Below are 18,863 nucleotides of genomic sequence, written 5' to 3'. Positions count from 1 at the left end.
TAATGTTGCATTTTTTTGTAAAAAAATTATCTAGTTCAAATTTAGCGCAACTTATATTTTGCATATAAATCTTAAGATGGCGTGGTTACTTCGGTAGATGGCGTAAAGTATCATTCAGAAAAATATATTACACTAGCTTTAATTCATCCCGATAAGCGTCAATGGGCGTTGTCTAATAAAATTTGGCATTAAAGTTTTTTGGTTATCATTAAGTCAAAATGTGGCCAGGCTACGTGTTTTTAATATTTATGTTTATTTGTATTTGTATCAATGGTATTGATGAAATATTCATTTTTATTAATAAGTTTAGATATTAATTTAAATTTAAGTTGTTTAACTCTTTTTACTTATTTTAATCATTTATATTATAATATAGTTTATAATTCATAAGTATAATATTTTTATGTTAATAACAAATAGGTAGTAAAATGTATTATAAATCTACTAATAAATCTTGTATTTATTCATTTTATAGTTCTATAGTTCACAGTAAAGTATTCTACTTTATTTATAGGATTGAAAGTGAATAATACGATGACATGGTGCACCGTTTCTGATGGCGAACAAAATAAATGTGAAGCTTTCTCAAATGCAGTTGCTCGTGATATTACTTTCTTTGGAAGGACCTACCTTATATTGAAGTGCAAACAAGCATTTAATAAGGAGGAATGTATGTCAATGTTGGATCAGGAAAAAGCTGAAATGACAACATTAGATGCCGGAGAAGTATTTTTAGCAGGGCGTTATCATAGTTTGGTTCCCATTATGCAAGAAATATATGAAAGTGGTGTTAATTATCAATATACTGTTGCTGTTATTAAGAAAAACTCTTTACCAGATGTAGAAACGTTAGAAGATCTTAGGGGAAAAAGAGCATGCTTTGCAGGCGTTGGTACACTTGCCAGTTGGATTATTCCTATTCTTACGGTGAGTAAAATATGATATAGAAAAATGTTAATTTTATATTATATATATTTTAAATATATTATATTAATTTTATATATTGTGTTTATATTTATGCAATTCATTATAGATAAAACATGAATTTATTCGTTTCAGTTAATGAAGCAAGGTGGAATGGAAATCATTGATTGTAATAATCATGTAAAATCTGCAATTAAATATTTTGGACCAAGTTGTGCGGTAAATTCATTGATAGATAAATATAATCCTTTAGGTACGTATCTAAAATATAAATTAGTATTTAAATAGATTAAACACAATGAGAGATCTATATATTCTAGGCGATAACTCGGACCAGTTATGCAAACTTTGTATTGGAAAACCACCAACTGATAAATGCACAAATGCAGATCCTTACGCGGGATATGAAGGCGCTTTTCGTTGCTTAGTAAATGCTGGAGAGATTGCATTTTTAGTTCATACAACTGTACAAGAAATGACATCATCTACATTTGAATTTAGTAAGTGCGTACATAAATGTGCTTCGTCAATGGATAAGTTATTAATATTATCTCTGTTTTTTTAATAGATAATATTACGAAAGATCAATTCGAATTATTATGCAAGGATGGGACTCGAAAATCAATAAACGAATACAAGATTTGTAATTGGGGTACTGTTCCATCTCGTGCGGTGGTAACGTCTTCTGTAACGAAAAGCGAAATTCGTAGATTATATCAAAAATTTCTCGAAAAAGCAGTTAAAATATTAAACAAAAACAAAAGGAATGATTCAACCGATATTTATAATAATCGTTTTGACAATCGACAAGGTGATTTTGAAAATAGATTAGGATACGAAGACAGATATAGAGCAAATGATTTTGGATATGATAATCGAAATGAGTACAATACAGACAACTTTAATGATTACAATAGAAGTTACGATGACAACTACGCAAACTCTAATACTTGGAATAGGGAACACAATAACACGAATAATAATTATCCAGTCAACGATTATTCTGAAACGACAAATATTCAACCGATCGAGACATTTGATTTATTTGAATCGGCTCCAAAATATGGCATTCATCATAATTTAATATTTTCGGTACTAATTATATTTTTAAATAATTGTCATGCATTTTAAATTATTTTATGTATTTATGGTTTTGTACTTATAGGATTCAGCTAAAGATTTTGTACCACTGTCTGAAAAAGATCAAACGTATACAGGATATTTAGGTAGATCATTAGATTCTATTTTAGGAGTACGTCAATGTCCTGTCAATAGGATGACATTGTGCGTTACATCCGATCCCGAAATGGAGAAGTGTATAAAGATGAAGGTAATTTTCAGTTTTAGATTATTACTATTATAAATCAATTAATAGACCAATAAAATGGGTAAATAAGAATTTTTAATTAAAATATTGCTGACTATTTTATAGATTGCTTTGAAAGCACAACTTCTGAAACCAGAATTATTGTGCCACAAGGCATATAGTCAAATAAATTGTATGCAAGCAATACAAAATGGGTATGTATGACAAGTTAACAAATGATTAAATATAGTGCATAAAATAACAGATGATATATTACATTAAATTGTATATTAATTTTAGAATCGCAGATGTAACAGTTTTAGATGCCAGCGATGTATATACCGCTGGTTTGCGTTTTGAATTAATTCCTTTCATATCCGAAGTATATAATCTTGGTACACCGGATTATTACGTAGTTGCTGTTGCGAAGGAAGAGGATGATAATACAGACTTAACATATCTCAAAAATAAATATACCTGCCATACTGGAATTAACACTGCAGCAGGATGGGTCTATCCATTAGCATATCTTCTCTCAAATCAATGGATTAGAGGCTACGGTTGCAATTCCGTACGCGCAGCTGCTGAATATTTCACTAAATCATGCGTTCCAGGTGCGCTAAGTCCTGAGTACAATACAGGTAAGTTTTTGAAATTATACACTTGTATATAACAATCATTTTGATGTATTATGTATTTCAATTAATTGATTAATCATTAACTTTGTATATCTTTTAATTTCAGGTGTTCCATATGATAATATGTGTGACTTGTGTCATGGAACAAGTAACAAATATTGTAGAAGAGACGCTTCGGAAGATTACTATGGGTATACTGGTGCTTTTAGATGTTTGGTTGAAGGAGGTGGTGATGTAGCATTCGTCAAACATACAACGGTTGCTGAAAACACTGATGGTAAAAGAAGAGAATTTTGGGCACGTAATACATTTACGAAAGATTTTGAATTACTTTGTCCTGACGGTACTCGTCGACCAACTACAGAATATGAACATTGTAATTTAGGGAAAGTAGCAGCTAATGCTATAGTTACACGTGGGGGTTATTACGGTTACAATGAGACGCAAATCAATGCCTATATAAATCTTTTTATTTATGCACAGCAATTGTATGGTAGGAAGGATCCAGATGAGTTTAGTTTCAGTATGTTCTACAGCATTCCTCCGTATAGTGATCTTATTTTCCAGGATGCAACTCAACAATTAGTTATTATTCCACCCGAAAAAAGACAATTTAGCGCATATCTTGGACGAGATTTTATGAGAGCTAGAAGAATCGTAGATTGTAATGCTGGAGCAGCTTCTTTAGGACATTCCATGATCGCTACGTTATTAATGCTTATCCTAACTTGCTGGATAAGAGATCTGAATACTTAATTTTTATACGCGATCGTGAATTAATCGAATCTCGTATCTTCCAAAAGTATATTCAAATATTACGTGTTAATAGATATATCTCTCGTGTTCATCTAATATAGGCGTAAAAAGTACAATCTCTCAACTATTAGTCATCTAAATAGGATGACTATTTTGTAGATTTTTTTAAAGTTTTTATATTTTATATTTTTTTTTACCGTAGGTAATATATGCCTTATTACTCTAAGATAACCGATATCGATTATTATATGATCAATATTAAATCCGTCCATTTAAAAAAAAATATATATATGTATAGATATAAATATAGGTATTATATATATAAAGTATACACACATATGTATATATATATATTTTTTAAGATCACGTGGTTACGGTAGCCACACCATCTTATGTTAGTACATAGACATTTTATATAACAATATCTATTAACGTAGATAGATATTAATTAATATTTGAAATGAATGTAAAAGGAAGATAAACTTGTTGATCTTCGAAAGAAACGAAGCCGTCCATTTTTGAGATATCAAATGATTTTTATTTATTTTTAGATAAGTATAATATATTTTCATAATAATGTCATTCTTATAATGAACGATAGGTATTTTAAAAAGAAAAGATAAAATATTTACAACCCTTCGATTTTATTGTATTGAAATAAATTATGATTACCCTGGGCAGGAATTAATTGATTTTAACTTAGGCGATATTGTTGAGTAATCGGAAACAGTGACTGTGTTCTTCGTGACCGAAGCAATTATCGTCGAGGATATTATTCAAATTGCGTTTCTCAACGATCACTGGGCATCGGCGAAGCTTCGAGATCGCGGCAGGTAATATCCGTTGCCGTCTGTCCAGGATATTACTTAAGACTCCTGATGGTTTCTAACTGTGTCGTGCGAAAATTCAAATCGATTTGTATTAGTCAGTCAACGTGTGTCCATTTCAGTTTATTTGTTAAACTAATTATAATCCTAATTCCAATTGGATTACAATCTAAATAAAAGATCTGCACTTCAAAAAGAAATTTTTTATTTTTAAGATAATTATATTAACCTTTTTATTGTATATTTTTCAATAAAGTTGAAAAGTATTAAATACATTCGACATATTTTATTCTTAAGTATAGCGCCTATATGTTTCTTAACAGAAAAAATCGACGTCAGAAATTATAAGCTATGTTAGTTGTGCTTCATTTTTATATTATTACAAAGTATATGATGTAACAATAAATAATAGAACGAAACTTTATGAGGAAATCCGATTTCACGTCTATTCGCGATTTCGTCCGAAATATTTCATGATTAGATAGAAAACTACGAGTAAAGTAACTTTTAACTATTTGCAACACCTCGTACTACTTTCGAATGACAATCACATATGTCCTATTGATTTTTCTTTTTCTTTTTTATTTTCTTGTAATTTTACGGTCTTCGATCAACGGTTGTGATCGTTGTTGTTATGGTAGAAAAGTTCGTACAACGATCCTCTTATAAACATAATTTTGAAAGACTTCTTTGAACGCACATATGGGACATTGAAATTACATAGTTTCATGGTTCTTTCTTACAAATTATAACGTAGATAAGGCACGTTTGTAAAACGTCAAAGTATACCAATTATCTTTTCGTTAAGTTTCGTAATTAAGTTTAATCGATGTCCGATATTACTTTGCTTTCGCTCAACCGATGTATGTCACTGTTTGTTCGTGGATTATAATTTTTTATTAGAAATTTCAAATTATAATAAATGTCTATTGAAGAAAGATGCGCCTGTACGATGGCAACACGTTTGACTTAGAGAGAACTTTAGTCGAATTCGTTCGAGAAGAGAGGTCATTTAATAGCACAAGAAAGTGAGTGAAACAATTAAGTTCACACCTAAACTCACACACTTAAATACATATACATACATACATATACACACACACAGATTTCATAGCGTATTCTCCTGGGAAACGACAGAAGTCACGATCGTTTTTACTATCGTTTTCTTTTATCTTTCTTTTACAGCATTTGTTGGAACAATTTTCTTGCAATGTTTTTTCTTAATTTTTTGTTCTTTAAAAGAAAACGGAATGTATGTATAAATGTATTATTTTATTTTTTTCAAGAAAATTGAAGATTATTAGGTAAATTTGACACATTTTACTCTTAAAGAATTCATTTGATTTTCAAGGAAATCTTTCTTTTTTTTATCCTTCCGTGCTAAGAAATTATAAGGAGAATAAGGCAGTAGTTTACGTACAAGAAAAAAATCATGTTCGTTTTTCTTGCTCGTATTTTTCTAAGCACGCACAATGTACAGAAGATTATGAGGTAGAGATAGTACAAGCGAATGGAGGAGAATGTTGGACCGCGAAGGAGCGTTCTTTAGAAAATACAAATGAAAAGAGCTCTGGATATTCGAGATCGAATCAAGAACAAAGTATGAGAATATACGTTGCGCGAATGTATTTATGTATATAGGTATATATCGAGAGTGAACGTGGACTTTTAGCGCTTCCATCGGAATTATTATTCCGTGCTGCGTTCTGCACGCACCTCTTATTTACATAATCTTCCGATCGTTCGTAGAAATTAGATGCGCGCCTACTATGTTGAACGCTATCCCGCTGTGGAATCATTCGAGGGGTAGATCCATACATGCGAGTTCTATATGCTAAAAGATGGAGAGAAAGAGAGAGAGAGAGAGAGAAGAAAAGGATTTAATACGCCGATTATTGGAATTAATTTGAGACAAGAATGACTTGGATAATTAGATTAAGAAAGGGTTTTATATTAAAGAGAAAATAGCGCTACAATATTATTATGATATACGAATTTTGTATACTTTCTTGTATTTTTATTTTTATGTATTTTAAAGAGAGGGACAGAGGAAAAGATGAGAACGATTTAGTACACCGATTATTGGAATTAATATGTGACAAGAGTAACTCGGATAATTAGATTAAATAAGAGTTTTATATTGAAGGAAAATAGCATTATAACATCAATATGGTATACTTATTCTTTATGTTCTTAGATATTTTCTTTTGATGTATTTCAAAGAGAGTGTGAGAGAGAGAAAGAAATCAAAAGAATCATAAGTGTCGTAGATTGTTGTGGTGGTATAGTGAACATATACTCCTACTTATCTATGTATTCACATATATACGTACATACTTACAATAGAGAATGCTAATTAATGGCGCATGTACAGGAAATGTATCTCGCCCCCTTTCGCCTTTCCTTTCTTCTGATTTTTTTTCTAACACGGAAATCTTTCGATGTCTATGAACGTTAGCAGCTATTCTAATTAATCGGAAACAAAGAGGGTCTACGAGAGAAACATAACTGGTCTTACGTGTAAAAGTTAGGATCGTTACTACGGAAGAGGTCCATTTGCCTCTCTTGGTAACACTCGACTCTGAATCGAAAACACGAAGGATGCTAATTAACGAGGAGCCTAAGGAAAATTTATTCCACCTCTCTGATCCTCCGTCGAGCTCGATTTTTAATCAAACCCTCCGCACGTGAACGTCTTGTAGGTATCTTTACCAGTGTGCCTTCCCTCCCACTCCCCACTTCCTCAGACTTTCGATTCGGCGAGAACCCAAGAGAGAAGCGACGTGTACTGTGAACGAACCGATATATCGCGCATGATGCATCGTGTATGAATATTTAGGCTCGTCCTGTCTTTTATACATTTTTTTTCTTTCTTTCGTAATACCAGCTACAACGTATCTTCGAGACGAGCGTGTTAGTGCTAATAAAAATCATCCTAAGAAGCAGATCGTTACCGTGTGCATCCTTTTTTTTCCTTCATATGACATCGAACTCAGTCTTTCGAGGAACGAGCAACATACACCGATATACACACTGGTCATTGTAAGAGCTTAAGGGCAGTTACTCGTAGTTCATATCGTCAACGTTCCGTTGGAACGAGGAACGGGCTCGTAAATCTGAAAAGAGTTATGGCATATTTTGCAACCAATTTGAAGTAATAAATTTGGTCCTCTGGAGAATACCCAGTACCCTGTAATATGAGAGAGCCGCTAATGTTCCTTCATTTATTCGTGAATATTTGCAATGCGAGGGAGAGAGAAAGAAAAATAGTTAAAAGAATGCAATTCTTTCTTAAATGAATTTTAATCTTGCAATTTTTCGGTGGTCCACTTGAAAATAATGTCATTTTTAAATATTCACTCTTATTTGGAATAAGTAATCTCTGCTAATAGCGTTATTTATAAAGCATGAAGTTATTTAGTTAAGAGACCAGAGTTTTCTTGTTTTAATGTTGTGAACTAATCGTACCTACGTGATTTTATCTGTTCGTTGGTCTTCGTTTTACATATAATAAGTTTGCCCATCGTTGGAGAACGATGTAACGCGGTGGAGTAATCGGTAAAAGTGTCGATTTCTCGCTCGGCCACGACTAAGCTTCACCTTCGAATCTAACTTCGAACCAGTAGAACCGGATTTCGTTTGAATATGTCTCTCTCTCTTGGACCTCGAAAAGGAAAAAAAAGGAAACGAAAAAGGAAACAAAAAAAAGAAATAAAAGATGCTTATAAAAAAGCATAGAATTCTCCCAAGTGAATTTTGTAAGTTGGGGTGTAAGTTTAGTTTCTGTTCTGTTATCGTAGATACGCGAAGTGTATAATACATAAAAAAACTTTCATTTCACGAAAGTATTAGTCATTTTCTAAGAAATCTTATTTACAACTTATCTAGTTTAACCTAGTACGCGCGCGAAAAGATGATCTCAATTTTTCATCTGGCGTAGTCAAGAAATAAGTATACGATTTGAACGTTAGGGACTGAAAGTAACAAAGGCTTCGAGATTACTAGTACGTGAGAAATATAAACAACGAGCCGCCTTGTTTTCTCATTAGCGGCAGGATATTTCTTGGCAATCTACAGCGATCTTAACGTTTCTGTGAAAATCTTACTACAGAAGGTATATTCTTGACGACGGATGGATGGCTGGTTTTAAAATTAGCGAAAGTTCGACTTATTAAAGGCACAATTTCAAATATTGTTAATACATTGTATGTGAGATATTTTTGATTTAACTGCAATCGAATAAATTTTCCAAAAAATCATTTATATATTTTAATCGTTTATATTTATTACATTTTATATAATATGTGATGATAATAATATTATTAATAATAACATTTTATATCGTGATACGCTCAAAATATGCCTTCTCATATGTATAAGCCAACAATACGTAAGAGACATACCTTGCAAACAATATACGAAAAACGTATTAATACTTGTTTTGCATAAAATGTGTTAAAATTGATGCTGGCCATGGTACCGATATTTGTATTATTTATGTCCTTTTATATTTCTTAAAATTTGACAAAATCTTGTTGTCTTCCTCGTGTTTATATTATTTCGATCATGTTTGATAATGAATCTCAGAAAGAATAACAATCGCATTCGAATCATGATCGATCTGATAATGAGATTGGTTAGTGACAAGTATACTGGCCATTCATTTCCTCGTTGGGGTGAAAAACCGCGATATTTACGGAAGTCAAAGATATAGAGTTCAGGAGAGAGAGGTAGAAAGGAGGATGGTGGGCGTTATACCGGTCGCTGGCCATTATTCTCCGTCATCGGTGTGTCGATAATTTTTAAGCTCGGCATAGTTCACAATCCTTCGGAATACCAACAAGAAGTTGCACCGGCATCGGACAAAGGCGTCAATACAAAATCTCGTCGTTTATCGATTTAATTCGCCATAAGACTTTCATGCCACGACTACGCCAATGCTTTTGTGTCTCGTAACGGGCCTTTCGCAGCACGCTCCGCTGCTCGCGCGTAAGTACTCGAAACTCATCGCTTCCTGCACCAACGGCTTTTTTCTATCTTTCCTTTTCTTCCTCTTCTTCTTTCTCTAACTCTATCTTTTTATTTTCTTCTTATTATATTTCATTTATGTAGGATTCGTGAAAAAATTGGGCCGTTGGACTGACTGACTGAACCCGGGTCTTCCGCTTTCCGGGCGACTGCTCTTTAACCATTGAGCTATCCAGGGTCCACCGTTCAATCTCTTAAACTTTATATATATATATATAATCTTAAATTCTATTAATTAGGTGGATTATTTTCTTTATATACATGTGTAACGTTCGAAAAGTCTTGTAAACAACTTTTAACAAAAGAATTTTCATAAAAGAGAAAGTGCCAGTTTCAAGGTGAATTTCGAGGAAGACGGTTGACAGAACACATACTCCGAGCTTTTAGATAATATTAGACATTTCTATCGATTAATTAATAATTATTTTAATACACTAACACACTCTACTTGTATTTAAGATTTTTTAAACACATATGCATTGGTTTAAACATTACATACCTATTAACGTACTTTGAATATTAAGTAACTTCGATCTGATGTTTTATTAGATGAAAATTTTACCCCATCTCCACGGAGTCATAACTGCGCAAGAACATTAAAACAAATATACATTTATTGAAAGAATTACATAAAAATTAAAAAAATACTAAAATGAGAACTTTATATATATATATATAATCTTAAATTCTATTAATTAGGTGGATTATTTTCTTTATACATATGTGTAACGTTCGAAAAGTCATATAAACAACTTTTAATAAAAGAATTTTCATAAAAGAGAAAGTGCCAGTTTCAAGGTGAATTTCGAGGAAGACGGTTGACGGAACACATACTCCGAGCTTTTAGACAATAATAGAAACTTCTATCGATTAATTAACTATTATTTTAATATTTTATTGCACTCTCTTTATGTTACAGCAGAATTTTACCCTCGAAGTCCTCACTGCGCAGGAGCATTAAAATAATTACATAAAATAGATAAAAATACGAAAATCATAACGTTTTAATCTTAAATTTTATTAAATAGGTTTATTATTCTTTTTATACATGTGCTCAACGTTCGGAAGGTCCTGTAAACAACTTTCACCAAAAGAACTTTAACAGAGGATAATGACTCAGATCAACGGTGGATTTCGAGGAGGAGGGATCACAGAACATATACACCGAGCTTTTAGACAACAATAGACGCTTGCATCGATTAATTAACAATTATTTTAATATTTTAATGAATTCTTATTATAATTAAGATTGTTTAAACGCATATATATTTATTTAAATATTACCTAACTTTTGACGTACTTTAAATATTAATTAATTTCTATTTTATGTTATGATAAATGAAAATTGTACCCCCTTCCCTCCGAAGTCATCACTGCGCAAGAACATTACATTTCTATCTCTCGTTTAATTAACAATTATTTAAGGTGTATTGAACAAAGTATTATTCTCTACTAATACTTATATATAATTGCTTAAACATATACATACATTATTTTAAATATTACATACTCTTCTATTAACGCATTTTAAATATAGAAAATAATTTTAATATGAATTTATTTTTATGATTTTAGATGACTGTGTCTTCAGCTTGGTTGCGTTCTTGGATTGTAACATAATTATAAACTTCTCCAATTACTTAGATTGTTTTTCAATCATTGTTACATAAAATTTAATATCAAACGTTTATTAAAATTTTATTATTTTTTTAGAAACAATTCAATGGGTAGCGGGTGGATTTCTTCTTCGCAAAGGGCGCCATTTGTTAAGAAGGAATTTACTTCAGGGATGCGACCCTGCCCACGCGAGCCTTGATTCTATCTTTCTCCCAAGGATAGAATCATGTCCTACCCTTAGCTTTTTAAAGTGAAACTCCCTATCCTTTTTTTTATTTTTTTTTTTTACTTTGCTTTTTTTAACTCGCGATTTTGCAAGCATAGATGTGCAGGAACTGAAACTGCATTAGAAGGGATGTCTACCACCGCTATTAGTAAGACGGGCCCAGGGATTCAGTTCCTCAAGCTTGCAGTAAATATAGTGCTGGTGGGCAAACTGTACGTGCAGCGTAAGTTCCTCGTAATATAGATTAGAGTCAGTGGATTAGTCCAACCGGTGGGATACCACTTAAAAAAAAAACGTAAAATGTTTCACTTTAAAAAGCCTACTTTTCAACTTCTTCCCGATCCCTTTGCTTTTTTGTTGCAGGTTACATAGGAGGATGACCACACCAGGACAGCACGAGGACCACACCAGGACAGCACGAAGACTTAGTTATAATAAAGGATAGTGTAAGATAATTATTAGTATAATTACATGTATAATTTAATTTATAATTACATGTATAATTTTAATCTATTTATTCTTCTCCCCTTAGCACATTACACGCGTGTAACATTTATATTTAATGTATTTTATTTATTCACAGGTTCCATGTTACTTCGATTCCATTCATGTTTTACTCCTCTTTTATCATTTTTTTATTTGGTTTCCCATTTTTCTCTTCATTATCGATAGTAATTGTAAAGATTTCCGAATAAAACTCTTAGGGTGGGGCATAAGAGTGGGACTCATTAAAAATCATTCACGGGGTGATCATTTTCATTTCATTTTCTTTGGTTTCAATTTAATTCGGATGGGGACATCTTCAGGATGCACATCCCGGGTCTTCAGAAGCGGTTACCTCCTCGTGGTTAGACCTGGGCAATGGTATTTTACTTTCAGTATAATGTTTAACATATTTTATGTTAAACATTCCATTGCAAGTAAAATCCAGCTAAAGACCGCTTACCATAAACATTATAATCATAATTAGTTTCTTTCATTTTCCTAATTAATATCATATTACAATTCATTTCATTATTTTCCCTTTAATACTCCTTTTATATTATATCCCACATTAAAATACTCGATTTATTTTATAGGAACACTAATCTTGTGCATTCTTTCAGAAGTTTTTGACGTGCAGTGCGGTCGGTAAAGCACGTCTCGGTCGCGTTCGCGTTCGTGATCGTGATAAAAAACTTTTTTATAGTTTTTTATTTTCGTTACCGTCTACCCATCGTCATCCTAAGGGTAGGAGACCCATCGGGCATTCATCATTGAAGATTAAAAGTAAGTATAATTTTTCTATCACACATTTTCTATGATAATTTCGATGGTGTTTTATTACGACGATGATATTAATTGTTTTTTTTCATTTTCTGTTTCAGAACATCATTGCAATCGAGCGTGTAGGCGATGAGGTACTCGAGTATTTGTATCGTTAAACAAAAATCGGAAATTTTTCGGGTAAAGAAACTCCGAAAGTTTCTTTTATTCGGTTTATACGTGTGCCATCGTCATCCTAAGGGTAGGAGACCCATCGGGCATTCATCACTGAAGATAAAAGGTAAATTAATTTTTATATTAAAAATTTCTTTAATAATTACTTATAATTTTTAAACGATAACAACGATTCTAATCGTCTTTTTCTTTTCTCTCTTTTCAGAAGACTACGTGTTTGTGTTAGTGTTTGAACTGCGTGCAATGCAGTTGTAAAAATTAGAATCAGTTTCGTGGTCGCGATAAGAAACACGTAAGTTTCTGATTTTCGTTGGAACCGTCTACGGCATCGTCATCTTAAGGGTAGGAGACCCATCGGGCATTCATCAATCAAGATAGAAGGTAAATTCATTTTTCTATTAAACATTTCTTTAATAATTACTTGTAATTTTTAAATGGTAACAATGATACTAATAGTTTTCTTATTTTCTTTCTTTTCAGAAAGGTAAGCAAGTGTTGGTGTTTGATTTTTGAACTGCGCGCAATGCAGTTGCAAAAAATTAGAGTCAGTGTTTGTGCGAATAATTAAAAAATACAATTTTTATCGCGAAGTAGAGTCATGTTTGTTCGAATAATTAAAATACAATTTTTATCGCGAAGTAAAATCATGTTCGTACGATAATTAAAATAAAATTTTGATCGCGAAGTAGAGTCATGTTTGTTCGAATAATTAAAATACAATTTTTATCGCGGAGTAGAGTCAGTGCATTCGGTCATCGTCACCCTAAGGGTAGGAGACCCATCGTGCATTCATCAATGAAGATTAGAAGTAAGTATATTTTTCTATGAAACATTTTCTATGATAAATTTTCAATAGTTTTTGATTACGACGACGATATTAATCGTTCTTTTTCATTTTCTGTTTCAGAACATCATTGCAATTCGTGCGCGAAGCAATGTAACGGGAGTGTTTGATCGTTTATAATTATAATTTAAAATCACGGATTAGAAGCACGATCGTTCGTTAATTAAAATTCGGTCGCATTTCGCGTTTGTGTTCGCGTTCGCGTTCGCGTTATTTTTGAGATTTATATATTCAATTAACTGCGAGCAATGCAGTTAATTGCATTAGAGTTTGTTCGTATAAAATTATAGTTTTTTAATTTTAAAACAGTCGTACAGACTGTTCGCGAAGTAGAGTCAGTGAAGTGCATCAGTGAAGTGACCGCGTATCGGGAGTGAAATTTTTGTGTTTGCATTGACTGCGTGCAATGCAGTCTTTGAATTAGATTGTAGAATCAGTGTTTGTACGAATAATTAAAGTAACATTTTAATCGCGAATTAGAGTCAGTGACCGGGCGTAAATTAAATTCAAATCGTACGCGTATGTAGATTCAGTGTTGTTCGCCGTTTAAGAAAAATTTCGGTTTCGCGATAAGAAACTTTTTTATAGTTTCTTATATTCGTTTACCGCGATATTAGAGTCACGGGAGTGCGAGGAAAAGTGCATCGAGGAATTCTCCGATGGGTCTGATGGACGAGAGATGCAGCTAGACCATTTGCTACGAAGTAGGAGTGTTTTGGAGCCACCGCAGAACTTCTAATGCTAATTGTTCATATTGCATACATGCGTCATTTTATTTTAAAATGCCACATATATGTAATATAACATTTAGCAGATCGTGAGTTAAAATTTAAAGTCCCTCCGGTGCTCAATCATGCCGAGGATGAAAGGTCCCAATCGGCACGAGTTACTGGTTGTAATTATTCCAAAAAATTATTGACGAGCACATGAGTGATTTTAAAAAAGGATTAGTCCTTTTTTGAAATTGCTCATGAATCTGTATATTTTATTGTATGTTATATTATTAGTTCAGGATAGGTCTTCTTGTCTCATCGGTTAAATTCATTTAATTAACAGTGCAATTAATTAATGCACTTTCCTTTTTTATTACGTGTTTCGTTCGCGTTTAGTAGTGGTGAAATCGAGTATTAATTTACTCGATTTCGTCCAATAAAGCATGTAATAAATGTCTTACATGCATTGCTTCGTACTTAGTTTATTTAATCGCGATTTTATTTTTCGATATAATCAAAAAATGAGCAAGAAGACAAACCCATTCGTGACGGATAGACTCTGGCTGTTATATAGTGGCTCAAAGCCCAGTTCTGTTTCATTAGAACAACCATTTAACGAAAGAGTCGTCCGAGATTTTTATTATTTTTTTTAAATTCTTAAAATCTTTTTAAAAGTCATTATAAATGACTTGTAGAGTCATAGCCCGCTTAGATTAATGAGAGAACATTTTTATATATTAATCAAATCTTAGATTAGATTAATATATTAGATAGATTTATTTTCAGCTATTAATTCACTAATCCCCGTTTCTCCCCCCTATACTTTCTGCGTTCTCATTTATGCGTGTGCCCAGGTGTTACACGTATGGATGAGAAACGGTTAGTATGGGTTTAGTTTTAAGTTTTTCTCCCCCCATTTGGCGTCTGTCATTGTGCTAGTGATTGCACGGTGTACATTGCACATGTGTGTGCGGTTAGGAATGTGCATTGTACATCGTTTCGTGATACGTAATACCGCGCTTATTATTTTTTAAAGTTATTGAATAAAAATAACTTGTAGAGTCACGCGTACGATACGAAATTTTCTTTTTTAACAATCGTTTTGCATAGTAGAGTTACCGCATTTATTTGCGGAAACTACGATATACTCGTATATAACTAGTATGCAATATATACTAGTTTATACTTGTATTTTTGCATTAGTCATTTATGCAATAATCACTAGCCTTGGCAGACGATTACAGCAATTGGTACGTACACCCATAAATTTAGAAAACGCGTTTGAACTAGGGTGTCGGAGGTGCCCCGGGGCATGCTCTCTAGTTTAGGCTTTTGCACCCTGGTGGTATGTGTGAGAACCGTGGAGCGTTTGGGTGGGTATGCATGTGTATTTTTTGAGCGAATGTGAATCTTTAATTATAAGTAGGTAGGACCCCGGAATGGCACGTGGCATACTTGCACTTTTCAGTGCGAGTCCCCACCTCCGGGTTTTATACGGAATTGTCACAAAATTCTATCTTTTTATTCTATCTTGCTTGACTTGTAAATCTTTTTTGTGACAATTCTGTAATATGTATTATGTATCATGATTCAAAGGGATTTGCAACCCATTTAAGAAATTCATTTCTATTTCGATTCTATCTCGAACGAGATGGAGTCGAAATCAAATCCGCAAAACCTTTGATGAATTGATACTTAGTTTTAAGTATTATAACTAGCACTTCGCACTATCGCGATTTAATCTTAGAAATGTTTCATATAATTTAATATAAAGAATAATTTAAATAAAAATATTGCAAAGAGATGCATTGCATTTTTAGTATTATTTTTATTTCAATTCGATTATATTACTCGATAGTAAAAGTGCGAAGTGTTATTAGGTCATCGATTAGCATAATTAACTGCTCGGACATTCGATTAAATGTGCTCGTGTAATATGTGCACAGTCGATGAACTTTTAAGTTCGTTGATTGTCCACGAGCTAGGATAGCTAACGGGAAACGCGAATGCATTTTGTAATAATTAATAAATAGAGTCACCCCCTTAACGAACATCGGAATTATTTGCATAAGATGTATGATAAAAGAAAATAAATGGAATTATTTCATATATATATTGTAATGTGAAATGTATTTCATTTATATTAGTGTTATAAGCAGTTGAGAGTAATTGGGTGAAAATGTCTTGAAGTCGTTTCTAAATTGTACGACCATAATCTGGCATATTATAACGGTATGGTATTAGAATAGAATCGATACTTTACATAGTTAATAATATTCCTTTCGGCGATGAGATATCTCTCGACCAAAAGGTAATAATTATTTTCTATGTAAAAAGTTCAGGATGTTTTACTAATCACATTTTTTTTTCAGGGTTGTGTTAGGGTCGGTTAGGTTTTTTTTATAATATAGAATCAGGGACGATTCTAATTCTATATCATTAATCGTTGTAATATGCCAAATTATGCGAATACTTTTAGGAACGATTGACGTTTTTGGTCAAAGATTCTTTTCATGCTCGCACGTAGGGAATGTCCGACAGTAGGCTTGAAGAAAGAAGAGGCTAAAAGCCGAAGTGGCCTCCACTTAATTGTGGCTCAAGAGGGCAACTACAGACTTAATGAGCTATTTTCAAATTCAACAGCATGGTTGAATTTTTTGAAAATAGCTCGTTGGTCATTTGATATTTTTATTGTTTTATTTTTTGTTTTGCTCGTCAATAATTTATAATGGTTATTAAGAATGGTAATAATTAAAATAGTTTTCTTTTTGTTACAGGTGACCATCGTTGGATTTGCCATACCACCCACCAAACACCAAACATAATTATTCCTAAAAATAAATCGAGTATTAACAAAATTTGATTTTAAATGATATTTCATTTAATAGACAGAAAATACTTTAAAATCATGATAGAGTACAATACCATTCCCGAAATCCCGCTCCAATATCATATCATTCTCTGAATTCCTATTACACACAGTTTCCCCACTTTTCATTCTTCATTTCATTCGTAGAAACTAATTATCTTATAATGTTTTTTAATGTCTCTTTTATGTTTTTAGGTATTAAGATTTAATCAATTATTATATTGTATATTTAATTAATTTTCGCTTTATCTTGTTTCAGGATATGATTAATTCCAATGCATTCATTGGATCTTTGCAAATCCAAACTAATCTTTCTTTTTTCTGTTTCAGGTTCGTTTCCAGTATTTTTTTCAATGGGTAGCGGGTAGATTCTTTCTTTGCGAAGAAAGGTCTACTTCAGGGATGCGACCCTGCCCACGCGAGCCTTGATTCTATCTTACCTCCAAAGATAGAATCATGTCCTTACCTATAATTCCACCCACACCAAACGATCCTTCTTTTTAATATTTTGTTGGCAGGATGAATTATGGAGACAATGCAACACTCCGTCCAAGAGAAGGGAGAAACGAATCAACAGAGGACTGAGTTATGGTAAATGGTAGTATGAAATAATTATTTTTACAGGTACCATGGATCAGTCCAAGTTTTTATAGGTACCATGGATCAGTCATTGCATCTTTGCAAATCTAAAATAATCTTTTCTTTTTCTTTTTCAGGTTCGTTTTTAGGGCCACTTTTCTTATATATATTCTTCCCTACCTCTTTGTTTTTTTTGTTGCAAGTTCAATAGTAGGTGGACCAGCCGAGGACCAGCCGAAGACCACACGTGGACTTAGTATAAGTATAGTGTAAGGTAATTATTTGTATAATTAAATTTATAATTAAATGTATAATTACACGTATAATTTTAATCTATTTATTCTTCTCCCCTTAGCACATTACACGCGTGTGACATTTATATTTAATGTATTTTATTTGTTCATAGGTTCCATGTTTATGCGATTCTATTCATGTTTCACTCCTCCTTTATCATTTTGTTATTTGGTATTCCACTTTTCTCTTCATTTTCGATAATAATTGTAAAGATTTTCCGAATAAAACTCTTAGGGTGGGGCATAAGAGTGGGGCTCACTAAAAAACGTTCTCAGGGTTTTCATTTTCTATGGTTTCAATTTAATCCAGATGGGGACATCTTCAAGATGCACATCCCGGGTCTTCAGAAGCGGTTACCTCCTCGTGGTTAGACCTGGGCAATGGTATTTTACTTTCAGTATAATGTTTAACATATTTTATATGTTAAACATTCCATTGCAAGTAAAATCTAGCCAAAGACCGCTTACCATAAATATTATAATTGTAATTAGTTTCTTTTAACTTCCTAATTAATACCATATTCTTTTATTTCTTTCCTTGGTCCCTTTTATCCATTAAATATAAAGAAACTAATTACTTTATAATGTTTTTTAATAACTTTTATTTATTTGCAGGTACTATAGTTTAGCCAAAAATAGTTGAAATTTCATTTACATTTTACTTTTTTCAGAGTGAAATAGTTCTAATGCACGTGCTAGAATTGCTTTTAAATAACTCTTTATATACATTTGTAAATATCATCTAATGAGGTTGATATATAACATAGACAATAATTAATTCAACATTTTTAAATAATAAATTA

General features: G+C 32.4%; 1 protein-coding gene across 1 annotated transcript; it reads left to right on the top strand.

The window, feature by feature from the left end:
- The first annotated feature begins 132 nt into the window (after window positions 1–132).
- On the top strand, window positions 133–4,647 carry LOC122516515 (melanotransferrin). The gene is made up of 9 exons (XM_043634377.1): window positions 133–273; window positions 515–927; window positions 1,060–1,177; window positions 1,245–1,424; window positions 1,493–2,016; window positions 2,090–2,254; window positions 2,357–2,445; window positions 2,531–2,871; window positions 2,975–4,647. Exons 1-9 carry the CDS (start codon window positions 219–221, stop codon window positions 3,622–3,624), a joined length of 2,535 nt encoding a protein of 844 aa, XP_043490312.1. The 5' UTR covers window positions 133–218; the 3' UTR covers window positions 3,625–4,647.
- The last annotated feature ends 14,216 nt before the right edge of the window (window positions 4,648–18,863 follow it).

The sequence above is a fragment of the Polistes fuscatus genome, unplaced genomic scaffold (genome assembly GCF_010416935.1).
Source record: "Polistes fuscatus isolate 324 unplaced genomic scaffold, CU_Pfus_HIC Scaffold2, whole genome shotgun sequence".
Classification (NCBI taxonomy): Eukaryota; Metazoa; Arthropoda; class Insecta; order Hymenoptera; family Vespidae; genus Polistes; species Polistes fuscatus.
Note: the sequence above shows the minus strand (reverse complement) of the source record. Positions and strands in the feature narration are given on the sequence as shown.